The following is a 16,432-nucleotide window of genomic DNA, read 5'->3' on the forward strand; positions in this document are numbered from 1 at the left end:
TGCGTCTGGAAAACACGATCCATAATCACACTCTCCAGGACACACACGCAAACTTTACACTGACCTACACACGCTGGTAAAACTCTGTCGATGACACCCAAATGTGTGTGTGTGTGTGTGTAAGGATAGCAATACCAGTCAATTTAGTCAAAAATACTATAGTTGTTTATAGTAAACACTAGTGTTTTTGAACCATGGCTGCAATGAAGGCTCCAGCAAAATGTAATAAACACTGTAGATGCTTTAGTTTTAAACTGTAGTGTAATATAGCCTACCTTATATTTGTAGAAAACTTAGTGAGTATTGGGTAAAGTAATTTTGTTTATATAGTTGTTTTATCTTCACAGTAGCTATAGAATTACCACCACAACTTAATTCAACTTTATTTATAAAGCCCCTAAAAAAACAACTAAGTTGACCAGTCAGTTCAATTAAAAGAATAACAAATTACTCAAATAAAAATAACAATAATTAACAAAAAATCATTACCCATGAAAAACATGCAAGACAGACCCCGGCGGGTATCAACAGGAACAATACCTCAGCACTCATTCCTGATCAGAAGCTAATGTAAAACAATCAGTTTTTACTGCTCCTTAAATTCATTCAGAGATGATAATTGGTGCAAAGACACTGGCAAACTGTTCCAAAGCCTCGGGCAGCTAGCGCAAACACTGCACACTCGCCTCTGAACCTCAGTTTTGATCGAGGAACATGTAGGAGATTTTTTCAAATATATAGATCGTAATGACTCTTGAACATGAATAAGATCAGTGTATGGAGGGGCTGTACCATGCAGGGATTTAAAACAAAAAATAGAATCTTGAAATTAATTCTATAGTGTCCTAGTAACCAGTGCAACGATCTAAAGACAGAGGCAATGGTCATCATGCTTCTGAGAACCTCTCAGTAGTCTTGCTGCTGAATTCTGAACCATTTTCAATCTGAAACAAAAGTTTTGTTTGAGTATGGTAATAAAGTGAGTTAGAAACAATCTAATAATAAAAAAATAAAAAAAACATGAATAAGCTTCTCCAAGTCTATATGTGCTAAGAAACTCTTAATCTTCGTAGCAATCATTTTTATTTGGTAGAAGCTAACTTTGACAGCTTTGCTTATTTGAGAGTTACATTTTAAAGCACTGTCACAGATCACATGCATTTTTTTTTTTTTACTTGATGTTTCCTAAAAGGCCTTAATGTTCCCAGGTTAACTCCAGCAGTATCATTAATTTCAGAGGGACCAAATATAATCACCTCTGTTTTCAATTAATTCAGTCTCCAGAAGTTATCATCCATTCATGATTTCCCCCAAGAAATCGGTGCCGATTCCGATACAAACTCTTATTTTGAAAATATTATTTTATCCATATGAATACATTTCCACAGTTCATGTACTTCACTATAGGATGGTTAAAAAACACTATAGTATTTACTATAAATTACTATAATATTTTTTAATGTTGGATAATTTTATCTCCATAAGGAAAACAGCTTATAAATCATTATACAGAATAATACAGTATAATTGTCACACACCTGGACTCATTTAGTGTCTTTGCCCCTGTGACCCAGTTTCTTTCTTCCGTGTTTGGTTTGATTAGTTCCCAGGTGTGTCTATTCTCTTCCTCATGTGTTCCATGTCCCTGTTAATTTAGTTATTCCATCCACCTGTGTTTCCCCATTATCCTTTGTACATAAGCCTTGTCCTTTCAGTTCTGTTTTGTCGGGTCTACTTGCTACTAACTCACTCACATGCTACTTACGTGTGTCTTCCTCTGTGATCCATGTTTGGATAACGCCTATGTTGGAAAATAAAACCTTATTTCGTTTATCCTCGGCTCCGTGTTCCTTCCGGCAGCGTAAACCGTGACAGAAGACCCGACCTGAAAAAGAAAATAGAAAACTGCATGTTTTTCCCTCCGTTTTGTTTTTGTTTTTTCACAGCCTTTTTGTTTCGTAGTGTTGATGGATCCCCTCTCTAGCCCCGGATTCCTTCTCCTCATGCTGGAGCAGGAAGGACGTTCTCTCGAGGACCACACCAGACGGTTTCTTCTGCTAGCTAATGCCACCAGCTACCCGGACAACGCGCTCTGCACCTTCTACAACGCCAGCCTGAACTCCAAGTGCAGAGCGTTGTCGCCCGAAGATGGTCCTCGGGAGGATTTCGCTGCATTCGTGGAGTGGACTCTGGCGAGAAATGGTTCACCTCTCACCGTCTGCCCCATAGAGGACCTCGCCAGCCCCACTCCCGACCCAGAGACCAGCCAGCCACCATCACGCCGCACGGAGCCAGAGCCCACCGCAGCCGCAGAGCCCGAGCCATCCACTGACAGGGAACAGGATCTCGAGAGCGCGACTGACCAGGTGTGTGAGCCGGCAACACCGTGCATCGTGGGAGTCCTCGTGGAGATCGAGGGCATGGAGGAAAGCCCTGCCCACACTCCTGCAACTGAGGGTGAGCTGTATACAGTCTCTGAAGGTCATATGGAGCAAGTGCTGGATCTGATGGACTGGTCTATGGAGGTAATCCCTAATTTTCCTGTTTCCCCGCTGGTTCCGTCCAGCCCTGATTCCCCTGTATACCCTCTCAGTCTCCCACTCCTACCTCCTCCAGTCATTTCCTCTGCTCCATTTCCGCTGGTTCCGCCCAGCTCTGAATCTTCTGTGTCTCCGCTGGTTCCGCCCAGCTCTGAATCTTCTGTGTCTCCGCTGGTTCCGCCCAGCTCTGAATCTTCTGTATCTCCTGTGTTCCCTCCCGGCCTCCCTCTCCCACCTCCTCCAGGACCTGCTGGTCCCTCTGCTCCACTTTCGCTGGTTCCGTCCAGCCCTGATCCTCCTGTCCTTCCCATCCTTCTCCTCCTCCTAGACCAGCCAGTTCCTCGTCATCCCTGCTGGTGCCAGTCAGTCCTGCAGCTCACCCTCAGTCCGCGCCATCGGGGCGCGATGGTTCGCCGCTGGACTGCCAGTCTCCAGCTCCGCCTTGGCATGTTAAGGCCCTGTCTCCGCCTCCAGCCTCCGAGCCCTGGACTCCTCCTCGGTCCTTCGACCCATCGGCTCCGCCTTGGCTCTTAGCTCCCTCGTCTCCACCGTGGCCTGTCATCCCACCTGCTCCACCGGGCTCCCTCGTCCCTCCGGCTCCAACCTTGGTCAGTCGTCGACCATCCGCCGCCTCGGGACTCCACTCCTCTGGTTCCACCTCGTCACTCCATCCCTCCGGCTCTGTCAGGCTCCTCCTTCCCTCCGGTTCCTCCTCCATCCTCGGTCGCTCCGGCTCCACAGCGGTCTGCCAGGACCCTGCCTCCGCCTTGGTCGCCTGAGCCTTCTGCTCCACCTAGGCCCTCCGGATCCTCGACGTCCCCCTGGCTCTGCGGCTGTGCTGCTCCATCTTGGGCTCCTCACCCACCGGTGCAGTCTCCGCCTGTCGGCCCCCTGGTGTCGTCGACCCCTCCTTCACCATGGCTCCTCCCGCCGTTGACTCCACCTTGGATCTCCGTCCTGGCTGGTCTCTGGTGGACCATCTGGCTCCTCCTGCTCCTGTCTCCTCCCTGGCTCTTCCTTCCGTGGTCCCCTTCTGCTGGCCCCCTCCTGGGAGTCTGTCCTCCACTGGTACCTCCTCCCAAGTCCCCACCCACGCCTCCCTCGGTTGTTTCTACGGTGCGAGGACGCACCTACCGGGAGGGGGGAGTACTGTCACACACCTGGACTCATTTAGTGTTTTTGCCCCTGTGACCCAGTTTCTTTCTTCCGTGTTTGGTTTGATTAGTTCCCATGTGTGTCTATTCTATTCCTCATGTGTTCCATGTCCCTGTTAATTTAGTTATTCCATCCACCTGTGTTTCCCCATTATCCTCTGTACATAAGCCTTGTCCTTTCAGTTCTGTTTTGTCGGGTCTACTTGCTACTAACTCACTCACATGCTACTTACGTGTGTCTTCCTCTGTGATCCATGTTTGGATAACGCCTATGTTGGAAAATAAAACCTTATTTCGTTTATCCTCGGCTCCGTGTTCCTTCCGGCAGCGTAAACCGTGACAATAATCCAGAAATCATGCAGAATTTTTTTTTGAAAACCTAAAAACAAAGTGCAGGCCTATAGAAAATAAAGACGTGGACAAAAGTTCTGAGGATGACACATATTAATTTGCTCCTGCTTCAGTGTTTTTAGATCTTTTTTTTTTTTCAGATTATACTATGATATATTGAAGTGTAATTACAAGCCTTACATATGTGTCAAAGACATTTATTGACAAGTTTATGCAAAAACTCAATATTTGCAATATTCTCAATAGTTGACCCCTTTTTAAAGACCTCTGCAATTCACCTACTTGCTGTCAATCAGCTTCTGGGCCACATGACTGATGGCAGACCATTCTTGCATAATCGATGCTTGAAGTTTTTTTTTTTCTTGCAATCGATCAGTGCTGGAGTTTGTCAAATGTGTGCCTTTTCCAGCATTATGTAACACCTTGCCAAAACATTTCTCATCCTGGCTTGATTAAACTAGTTCAAGCCGTGCTTTTTCTGTTATCCTGGTTTTTTAAATTCTTTTTTTCCAATACCCCTCTGTAATAATTTCTTTCTTCTGTTGAACATAAAAGAAGATACTTTGAAGAATGTGGAAACCAAACAGTTTCTGGTCCCCATGACTATGATAGATGTTTTTTCTTTGCTATGCAAGTGGCTGAGGACAAGCAGCTGTTTAGTTACCCTCATTCTTCACAAATGTGTGCCCCTTATTTTGACTGAGGATGAAGGTGGCAGCCCTAATCACTACATAAAGGCTGAGCATGCTTGTGTTTTCGGAGAGAAGCAGTACAACTGTACAGTATTGTTCAAAATAATAGCAGTACAATGTGACTAACCAGAATAATCAAGGTTTTTAGTATATTTTTTATTGCTACGTGGCAAACAAGTTACCAGTAGGTTCAGTAGATTGTCAGAAAACAAATGAGACCCAGCATTCATGATATGCACGCTCTTAAGGCTGTGCAATTGGGCAATTAGTTGAAAGGGGTGTGTTCAAAAAAATAGCAGTGTCTACCTTTGACTGTACAAACTCAAAACTATTTTGTACAAACATTTTTTTTTTCTGGGATTTAGCAATCCTGTGAATCACTAAACTAATATTTAGTTGTATGACCACAGTTTTTTAAAACTGCTTGACATCTGTGTGGCATGGAGTCAACCAACTTGTGGCACCTCTCAGCTGTTATTCCACTCCATGATTCTTTAACAACATTCCACAATTCATTCACATTTCTTGGTTTTGCTTCAGAAACAGCATTTTTGATATCACCCCACAAGTTCTCAATTGGATTAAGGTCTGGAGATTGGGCTGGCCACTCCATAACATTAATTTTGTTGGTTTGGAACCAAGACTTTGCCCGTTTACTAGTGTGTTTTGGGTCATTGTCTTGTTGAAACAACCATTTCAAGGGCATGTCCTCTTTAGCATAGGGCAACATGACCTCTTCAAGTATTTTAACATATGCAAACTGATCCATGATCCCTGGTATGCGATAAATAGGCCCAACACCATAGTAGGAGAAACATGCCCATATCATGATGCTTGCACCTCCATGCTTCACTGTCTTCACTGTGTACTGTGGCTTGAATTCAGAGTTTGGGGGTCGTCTCACAAACTGCCTGTGGCCCTTGGACCCAAAAAGAACAATTTTACTCTCATCAGTCCACAAAATGTTCCTCCATTTCTCTTTAGGCCAGTTGATGTGTTCTTTGGCAAATTGTAACCTCTTCTGCACATGCCTTTTTTTTAACAGAGGGACTTTGCGGGGGATTCTTGAAAATAGATTAGCTTCACACAGACGTCTTCTAACTGTCACAGTACTTACAGGTAACTCCAGACTGTCTTTGATCATCCTGGAGGTGATCATTGGCTGAGCCTTTGCCATTCTGGTTATTCTTCTATCCATTTTGATGGTTGTCTTCCGTTTTCTTCCACGTCTCTCTGGTTTTGCTCTCCATTTTAAGGCATTGGAGATCATTTTAGCTGAACAGCCTATCATTTTTTGCACCTCTTTATAGGTTTTCCCCTCTCTAATCAACTTTTTAATCAAAGTACGCTGTTCTTCTGAACAATGTCTTGAACGACCCATTTTCCTCAGCTTTCAAATGCATGTTCAACAAGTGTTGGCTTCATCCTTAAATAGGGGCCACCTGATTCACACCTGTTTCTTCACAAAATTGATGACCTCAGTGATTGAATGCCACACTGCTATTTTTTTTGAACACACCCCTTTCAACTAATTCAACTAATTGCCCAATTGCACAGCCTTAAGAGCGTGCATATCATGAATGCTGGGTCTCATTTGTTTTCTGAGAATCTACTGAACCTACTGGTAACTTGTTTGCCACTTAGCAATAAAAAAATATACGAAAAACCTTGATTATTCTGGTTAGTCACATTGTACTGCTATTATTTTGAACAATACTGTATTGTGTGTCATTTATAAATCTGATAAAACTAAAGACTCTTCAGAGATATGAAGGATACTATATACTACTCTACTATACTTGAGATTGGCAGAAACTACATGTGTTATGTCCCATTTAATGTCCGCCAAACTAAAATTATTAGTAGTTAGGGCGACAGGTACCAAAGGTGTAAAGGTTGTACTGGTTTTCCAATTCTTTTTCTGCCCTAAACATACCGTCCCTGAGGTTGTAGGCCGTCTCCAATCATGTGCACCTGCATTCTGTTTTTTTCTAATAGTGGGCACAGAGTGAACCCATAATTTAAACAGCGTAATTTAAACACAACGTATAATTTGAACACAAAGTGTAATTTAAACAACGAGTAATTTAAACACTACGCGTAATTTAAACACAATGCTTAATTTAAACAATGCGTAATTTTAACACTGTGTAAACACAACGTGTAATTTAAACACAATGCTTAATTTAAACAATGCGTAATTTTAACACTGTGTAAACACAACGTGTAATTTAAACACAATGCATAATTTAAACACAACGCACAAATACAATGTGTAATTTAAACAACGCGTAAATTAAACAAAATAATTTACAAAATAAATAAAAACATGCTTACATGTTGTAATGCTTACATTAATACACCTAACAGCTTTCCTGTTTATAAGATTGTAAATAGATTTTAGGTATTGTGTCACAACTTTTGCATTTATGTAAACTAAACTTTGCCAACAAAAGTAACAAATGAATCAAATAATATTCCTTATTTGATAGTCCAAACCTGTTGATTACTGTGTGTTAATAGAAGACATTCTCGGATGAAAAGTTGGCTCAACAAAACTATATAATTAAAAAAAATTAGATTTAGATTTGTATAAAATATGTTTATTATTCCATATTATCTGTTAGGAGAGCTGAGATTTGATGTTGTGACACAATTTTGACACCATTATTTAGCAACAAATCAACCTTCCTTTAGCAACTTTCTCTGAAAATTAGTTGTCAACACTGCTCTGGAATGTTGATGGCTAGAAAAAAAATAATTATATTTTAGTATTTCAAAAATCTTTTCAGGTCGATGTTGGTATTTGTAAAGAACAACATAAATTTTATTTTATTAGGAAAATGCCATTTACATGACGAAGAGGGTTCAATGTAAACCACATTTTTCACCCTTTATAAATGACTATAAATGATATAAGTAAATCTCTTGGAACAAACCAAGAACAAAAAAGCGCCAAAAGTATGTAATGCTCTGTAATACTTCTTGTTCTCGTGGCATTGGATTAATAAGATGACCCATTTATATGGAAGTGAAAGGCTATAATATTAATGTTGTCCACTAGAGGAAGCCATGGGAAAATATTTATTCATACTGAGTATCAGTGTAGAAAGATCAATAGCTTCACACGCAATACATTTATTTCTGTTTGCAAATAATCAGTGATATCCAACATGCGTTCAGATCATTTTATAGTACCATAATTTGACACAAAACTTATCTGCCAATTGCCAAAGATGATTGCTTGCTGTCCAACTAAAATGAGACGCTATCTTTTTGTTTTTTAATATTATACAAAGCATACCACACGCTTAAAACTTGAAAAGACACATGACAATGTATTGTGTCCCTGAAGTGTCTCATGATGAGCCACTGGTGCTTGACTGACACAAGCAGCTGGTTAATGGCATAATGTAGAGGAACTCTGTGCTACAGCTTTGAGTTTAATTATCACATAGATTTACTAGTATGGTGCATTTAAAGTTTGAAAACAGTCATTAAAAACTTACAAACTAAAGTTTAAACCGATAAACGGCAAGGGGTAGCTATATTTGCTCCAGGCTTCTCGCGTTTCTCTGGGGTCTCTGAGGTGTTTGTAGATCACACCTGACAGGCATCACACGTCAGGTTTGTTGCTTTGAGGATCACTCAGCAGATATGGGGTGTGCTTTATGCACTTTTTGTATGAGGTGTGATTTATGCATTCACTTTGCTGACTAAGCAATCAGTTGTGTCAATCGTCACATACCTTGCCATGAGTAGAAGCCATGACCAACGGCATATGATAAGAAGTGGAAAACTTTCCTATTCTACACACACATAATTACACATAAATCTAATGTAATGAGAGTTCAAAGTTAAAGATAATATATATATATTTTTATATTTATTTTTTTTTTTTTTCAATGCAGTTTTAACTTGTATTACAAACATTTTTAAACAAAGCAAAAACAGTCTGCTTTTGGTTATGGTAAAGAGTGGAGGTAGCAGTATGATGAGTTTTAGTATGGCACTGGGTTGACCGTACAAGTTGCGTTTTTTTTTTTCCAAGCATCAAACTGTCAGTGTTCTCCACAGTATTAGGGTAATCAAAATGTAGCACATGGCAGTCTGGAAGCAAATGCTCGAGGTAGACCCTGGAGACTGTTCTTCCCTGAACAAAGATGGCAGAAAAGACAGGGTCAAGGCAGAGAAGATTTGGAGAAGTACTTCAACTTCATTGATAGTCAGCATCGCAACAGATACTAGAGCCCAGACTGCATAAACATCAGACACCACGGAAATTATGGATGATCAGTTGTCAGTGTTATCTGTCCTTGCCTACACTGCCATGCATTTTTATGGAATAGAATGACACGAGGGAGATTAAATGGCACTTTTTTTTTTTTTGGGTTGAACTAGGTATTTAATCAACATTAATCTTTATAAAAGGTATCTATACAATATACCAGCAAAAAAAAAAGTTTTTTCTCCCAAAATGATGTGCTTTCTGAAGTGTAGTTATGAGAACTTACAAAGTGGGTTAGTTGGAGAAGTATCTGGGGTGATCACGAAGTAAACCAGGTAGGCCTCAGATGGGTGTGTAGTTCTGTCAAACCTGGGCTCTAGAAGTAAAAATAGAAGACATTAAAAAATTACAGTACAAATATGTCAATAGTGGCAAAGAAGTCATTGAAACAGTTTATTTATATATAATAAGATTAAAACATTTAAGTTTAAGTCCATTCATAATTTGTAGCACGCAAGCCACCCAATAATCACAGCTTTCTGCTTTGTTACTACTACTACTACTCAGCCTTGTCAATTTTATGATAAAACACAAACAATGCACGGCTTTTAACGCTCTTTAATTTGTAATGAGATAATTCGTTCAGTAGCTGCATATGAATCAATGATATTTTCCTATTTGCAGCATTAAATTAAACAGGAATATTTGCATGTTGAAGAAAAAAAATCCTCGAACAATTTAATACAAACGAATGAATCATGAATCGGTTGATCAGAGTTAGAGTTCAAAAAAAAAAAAAAAAGTTGAAAGTAATAAGAATTTCAACTTCACAATATAACAAATTATAGAAATTTTTGCTTTATTCTTAAGATATTATGACGTTAAACTTATTTATTCAGTTATTTTTTCAAAGAATGCTGCCTCATAGGCTACTGAATGTGTAAACAGTTTTGGCACAGTAATTATTATTAGTTTAGGTGATGCTATACCTCCATTTCATGTAAACAAAGCATCTTACGTTGTAAAAAATATATTTCAACACTGAGTAATGTATTGCTTAATTAGGAGTTTAAGACTGTATGAAGACATTAGGCATTACTGTCAGACAATAATGCATTGCGAAATGGTCCTTTTGTTTATTCTTCAGAAATACCAGGAAACATTACCTAACCCAATTTAAAAGAAAAAAAAAATGAACATTTTAAATGGTTATAGATCTAAGGAGAAGTCTAATAATAAAAAAAGTTCCATTTATGGTTTTAAGGTACACATGCAATTTATTAAACTCAACTCAAAAGACTAAACCAAACAACATGTTTGACTGGTTTGGTGCACTGGCAACCAAGATTGATTTTGATTTTACATCACAATCAGACAGAAACTTACAACTAACAGGCGTTCACTTAAAATGTCACTACTAGCTCAAAACCATAAAGCTTACAAATTATTGTCCTCTGAATGGTTCAGTCAAGCCCTGCAATATTTCCTCTTTGCCTGCAAAAAAAAAAAAACCCAACACACCTCTTTCCAAACTCTTCTGCCTTTGGTCAGATTTGCATGAAATCAAGATCTTCATGACAAATGAATTTGGATCATCAAACTGAAATGTGACACTCCCAAATAATCCTACACCAAAACATTCACTCCAAAACTTAATTTGCCTTTTATATTGGTTTAGTTATTTTTAAACCATTGTGAAACATCACTGGGGGTTTGCCTTTATTTCTTTAAACCGCAACATACAAACCTTAGTGAAAATGTTCAGCACATTTAATTAATTTGTTAATAATGTAAAACCTTATAACGAACTATGCAACTGGTGAAAACAAACGTCTAGAACCAATATGGTGCCCAACAACCCGAACACATGAACACCACTGATAGACAAATGAAGGAGCAGATAAGAGGACAGAGCCATCAGATCTCCTGAGAGCCTGTGACGGGACAGCGGGACGGGCGAGAGTCACACGCCTGCAGCAGATCCTCCTGGCAGCGCACACAGATGTCCTGACTGTACCAGTCACGCGTGGCCAGAGTGTGAGGAGATGTGGAGCTGGAGCCTCTGGACACCAGGACCAGAGGAATCCTGAGCAGACAAACACAGCTTCAGTCTCACACACACACACACACACACACACACACACACACACACACACACACACACATCAGGCTCCTGCAGAGTTCAGCTCCAGGTCTTGACAAACTATTGAGTTTTTGCGTCAGAAGGTCCATGAAAGGACACGTTTACTGTTAAAGAAAGGTCAAGTTTCCTCTTGCTTTTATCTACTTACTAGATCAGCTGATTCCTCTGTATTTCTGTCATTATTCAAGTGTGTAATCTTGTGTAACTGGTTCAGCCGATGTGCTCTACTCACCAGACTGAGTTCCAGGACCAGCGCTCGCTCCAGAAGTTTCTCTGGCTTTGCTCGCCATCTTTCATCACGATTTGCTTGAAGAAGCTCAGAGGCAGATTGACGCAGCGCTTGGAGGGCAGACGCATCTGATCCAGGGAACACATGCTAATGAACGGCCGGATAACATCGAAGGATTCAATACAGGAGACTCCAGCCTACCTCTAGACAACACCCGGGACACACAACCCTGCCAACACACAGCAGAACGATCACAACACGGCTTCATCACACACACAATCAGAGAAACGAGGGATCTGACCTCCGACACACAGAGCAGACGTTATGCCACGTGAAATACAGGCTCCTCGTCGCACAGCAAGAACAAACCTGAGGACAACAGACTTTGAGACCACACGTTATGAGCTCCTCGATCAGGATTGGAGGAGTTCTCACCCGCCAGTCCTGATATCTCTCACACGACATCTCCGTCACATCTCCCTCCTCCTCAGAGCGGTGCATCTTCATGACGTCGACGATAGTGGTGAGAACAGAGCCCCTGTTACTGCTCTTCACCTTCGGCAGAAGACAGGAATAGCACTTTAATACTGCACACATATCGGTCCTTAAAGCTGCTGTAGGGAACTTTTGGCGCTCTAGCGGTTAATAAACAGAGCGGTTTGCGTCTTGCGGAAGAACATTGTAGCCGGATCTACTTCTCTCTGTTTATGTCTATGAAAAATCACAAAGGTACTGGGTTACTCCGCCGCGGTACCCCCGAAGCAATCTAAAATAGTCCGAATATAAACACTTATTATAGGTGCACCCTAGTGATTCAGGACAAGCCAAAAACACGGTTTGGAAAATGGATTCATGGTGTACTCGCTTATTATATTCATTTTTCTACATTTTGAACACAAACAAAGTTACGGACCGCAGCTCTGATTGGTTGTTTTCTTACCGGGAGCGATGGAGTTTCTGCAAATGGCAATAGGACACTGGGAGGAGCCAGAGGAGCTTGATTTATTCACAGATTATCTGTCTCATATTCTACTGTCAGGACATAATGACAGGTTTAACAAATATGTAAAAAATATATTTTTACAAAAGTTACCTACTGCAGCTTTAATCATTCAAAACTAAAAAAAGTCTTCATCCTAATGTGACTTCAAAAGATGAGGGAGTCTATTCAAACAGAGCCTTCTGATGAGGGGGTTGAAAACAGCATAGAAAATACCCTATTACTTAAATTATGATGTTAAAATCTTTCATAAGTGCAAAATAATAGGCAGTTCATGACTCGTTTACAGAAAAACACCAAAGTGTGACAGATGTGGGGTATTTTGCTTATATCTAAAGTGCAGAGAGTGATGTGTTCCACCACAGAGCACATCTCCATCACATTCAACACAATCGAGACAAAGTGACGCACCACTTTGAAGAGATCCCGGCTGCTAGCAAAGGATCTGGTCCGGCGCTTTCCTGCGACGAGTCTGAAGTCTGACATGACTGCACATTCAGATGAGACGAGACATGTTTTTGCGGGAAAATCCCCACCACATTTAAAGGAAACCCCTTTCAATTTCACATCAAATAACTTCAAAAGCAAACATTGAAATGAACCGGTTAATCCTCAAATTCTCACTACTGTACTAACAGGTGTTATAAATTAACTGCTTCATGTAACTTCATTAAAATGCTCTTTTTAATCTTTTATTTGGACGTCAGTGTGACATCTTTCCTCATTAACAGGATACAACGCAACTGAAATCAAGATCTGACCTGTAGAGACAGCATCCTGCGCATCACTTCCTGAAGCAACAGCTTCCTGCACAGACGGGGAAAACGGTTATAAACTGCAGGAATGGATTAATCTGCTTCAAGTTTGCACTGGTGTAAGTGCTGCTGGGACTCATACATCGGAGCGTGTCCTGTGAGGAGCAGGCTTCAGGAAACAGCGCTCTTCAGCTTCATTAACGCTCAGGCCATCTGCTGCTCCAAGCAAACACAACGCTCGGTCATTTACCAAACTCAAATAAAATGTACAGTTCCTCTGCGAACACCGTAAGATTAAAGGCCAGCGGTGTCTGTACGTTTATCGTGGAGCTCGGTGTTGTTGGCCAGGCGTCTGCAGCGGTCAGTCGAGCGAATCTCCTCCATCAGCAGCTCGTGCAGACTGATCTGCTCTTTGGGCTTCAGGCCTATCCTGCGCTCGGACGCCTGAGGAAGAGGACATGAAGAAGACCTCTATGGGACACAAATGTGTCCCTCCACCACAAAACCAGTCAAAAGGCTCAATATATTGTAATGTATTGAATCTGAATCTAAATAAGCGCTCCACTGATGTATGGTTTGTTAAGAGGACAATATTGGATTTAAAAATCTGGAATCTGAGGGTGCAAAAATATGAAGAAAACCACCTCTAAAGTAATCCAAATGAAGGTCTTAGCAATGCATATTAATCAAAAATTAAGTTTTGATATGGTAGGAAAAGATATCTTCATGGAACATGATCTTTACTTAATATAATACGATGTTTGGCATAATGGAAAATTGATTAATTTGACCTATCCAATGTTTTTCTGGCCATTTCTTCAAATATACGTGCGTTACTTATGTTAATGATAAATTTAGGAATAACATAGACTGATGAATTGGCACAAGACGACATATGGTCACACGGTGTCAAACGTAAGTTTCTTAACTTACAAACTCAAATTCTCACCGGTCGCAACTTTGGCCGAGCACGGATGAACTCTAGAAGAGTCTGGTGAGGGTCTGGTTTTCTTTGGCAGTCTCCTACATCCTAAAAAGACAAGAACACATTCAGATAACATCACTTCAGTGGAGTCCTAATCAATCTATGGATTTAAGGAGCTAAACGAAGCCTGACTGCAGTGAGCTGCACTTTGCGCAGTGAGTAGCGTCTGCTCTGGATGTCCCGCAGCAGCTGGTCGAAGGGAGGGCTCTCCGCAGGCCGTGGACATGTGCTGGCCGTCCGTCTCTTATCCAGCGGACGCAGAAACACACCTCTGCTCAACTCATCCACCAGATCCCTCCACGAGGACACCTGAGGGAGACCAACACAGGACTCGGTCACACTGCATTTGAGACGTGGGACTTCTGAGACACTGCATCCAGGACGTTCTCAGCACACTGGGATTCTCCGACTGCTTTTAAGGTCTGGTGACCATCATACACGATGAGATTTTCTATGAAATCCGCAGACTGGCTCTTGAGTAAACTTACAACAGATTGTAAATCTGGTCAATAATGCATTACAGTAATGAGAATTTTTTTTTTCAAAATGGTCATGAACTGTCAAAACATTAAAAAGTAATAATAGTGATGATTGCAGTGCTGCTTACCCAGTCTGTGGTCACTTGTGCAACCAGTTGTGTCTCTGACTCGAACAGGTTCTGCAAACTCTGTTGAGAGAGGAGAGCGTGGCAGAAGCTTAACTTTGATAACGAATAGCTCTTTGGGTTTGAGACTTTAGTCGTTGCAGCTTTACAGATCTTCATGCATCAAGAGCTTGTAACACTCCAAAGAGAAAGGAAACAATTGAAATCACATCATATGACCCCATTAAAGTCAACGTGAATTCCCTATCCGCACTAAAACTGCACAGAGGTTTGTGTTAGGATGCAGTGCTGAGTTCCCTCACCTTCCTGGACTGCTGAAGGATCTGCAGATACTGACACAGGTCAACGGTGTGTGAGAACAGACTGCAACACACACTCCTGTAGTGTTTCGCTGCCTGACCCGGATCACACAGGCGCTCCTTACAAACCTGTCCACAAAACAGGGATCAGGCCACTCGTGTCTCAATCATTCACACCAACGCTTCAGAGCACTTCAGTACGTGGATGACGTCGGCGATGCTGCAGATGGGCCGCCGGCGGCCGAGGTTCACTTTGGTCATCTGACACACCAGGATCTCCAAGGTCTCGCTCAATTCACGCTCCACCTGCGTCTCCAGACCCCAGTCCAGACTCAAGTACACCAGACGGCCCACGAACTCCACGGCCTACAGACACACGCATCAATCACGGACACATTTATGATTATCAGAAGAAAATAACAGCCTACCTGTTCCTCGGTCTCGATCACACACAAATTACCTACAGAAAGATGGTAAATTCAAAATTAACGGGAAATTACAAAATGGTCCCATTTTATAAAAAACACTAAACTAATTCACCTACACAACTATGCAGTTTTTACACCCAAATCACATCAGGGTTTAAAAAGCATTTAAAAAACGATTTCAATTTGTAGTATTTTAATTAATACACTCCCACACATTGACAAAGTGTGTCAACATGGAAATTATATATATACACCTCGATGTAGATATGGTAACATTTTGATTCATGTGGCTGCAAAGTTATACATAATCAGCAGAACAAGTAATTACTTGTTCTAATTAATAATGTAATTTGCTTTAATAGATGTTCTTGATTTCTGCTTTTAGACCGTGCTTGGCCCACAGATTTCAACTGTACTTCACTGTAAACGCATTTGTTTGCAATGAATTGAAAGCACCACGAATATGCACTTGAAGATTAAATCCAGCATTACTTTAAACGCAAATATCAAATATATTCGTAATTCCTAGAGTTTACGGTTAAAAAATGTAAACTTTCGCAGTGCACACCTGGGTCTATACCGTGCTCTTACCGGTGTCTGTACAGCTCCTCTGCCGCAGAGAGACGCTCCCGTCTCGGGAGAACAGCACCGCCTCAGCGGCCGGAGACGAGACGGTTCTCCGTGTTTGTTCAGCGGACTGATGAGAGAGTATGCAGCAGAGCTGATAACACAGAGCCCAGGCCTGCTCCTCACTCACTGGGTGATCCTGAACCTCCAGCATCTCCGCCAGAGACATCTGCTCGTGTGAACACCTGGGAGCTGTGCTCATCTCATACAGAGACAACTCCATCATCTCCTCGAGAACACGAGAGTTTCAGCTTCTCCACGGTCACTGCTTGAATAAAGATTACTAACACAACGACAAAAGCTTCCTTCAATATGTGTGCGTCACATTTCTTCTCTGTAATGAGCGTAATTAACTACACCTGAGAACTGAGTCGCTCTGATAACGAGTCGAATCATC

At 41.4% G+C, this 16,432-nt stretch overlaps 1 protein-coding gene across 2 annotated transcripts; it reads right to left on the bottom strand.

The window, feature by feature from the left end:
* Positions 1 to 10,222: 10,222 nt before the first annotated feature.
* zgc:114123 (uncharacterized protein LOC569174 homolog) lies at positions 10,223 to 16,404 on the bottom strand. 2 transcript variants are annotated; one of them, XM_052593746.1, is made up of 16 exons: positions 16,000 to 16,404; positions 15,409 to 15,440; positions 15,182 to 15,346; positions 14,984 to 15,109; positions 14,685 to 14,744; positions 14,210 to 14,386; positions 14,042 to 14,122; positions 13,410 to 13,536; positions 13,235 to 13,308; positions 13,099 to 13,144; positions 12,749 to 12,825; positions 11,773 to 11,892; positions 11,639 to 11,706; positions 11,539 to 11,566; positions 11,341 to 11,465; positions 10,223 to 11,051 (listed from the first exon to the last, which is right to left on the bottom strand). In XM_052593746.1, exons 1-16 carry the CDS (start codon positions 16,259 to 16,261, stop codon positions 10,883 to 10,885), a joined length of 1,737 nt encoding a protein of 578 aa, XP_052449706.1. In that variant the 5' UTR covers positions 16,262 to 16,404; the 3' UTR covers positions 10,223 to 10,882. The 2 variants fall into 2 exon arrangements, with proteins under 2 accessions (XP_052449706.1, XP_052449708.1); XM_052593748.1 differs by lacking the exon at positions 11,639 to 11,706 and having other exon boundaries at positions 11,707 to 11,892; positions 16,000 to 16,359.
* Between the last annotated feature and the right edge of the window lie 28 nt (positions 16,405 to 16,432).

Source organism: Carassius gibelio, chromosome B23 (genome assembly GCF_023724105.1).
Source record: "Carassius gibelio isolate Cgi1373 ecotype wild population from Czech Republic chromosome B23, carGib1.2-hapl.c, whole genome shotgun sequence".
In the NCBI taxonomy this organism is placed as follows: Eukaryota; Metazoa; Chordata; class Actinopteri; order Cypriniformes; family Cyprinidae; genus Carassius; species Carassius gibelio.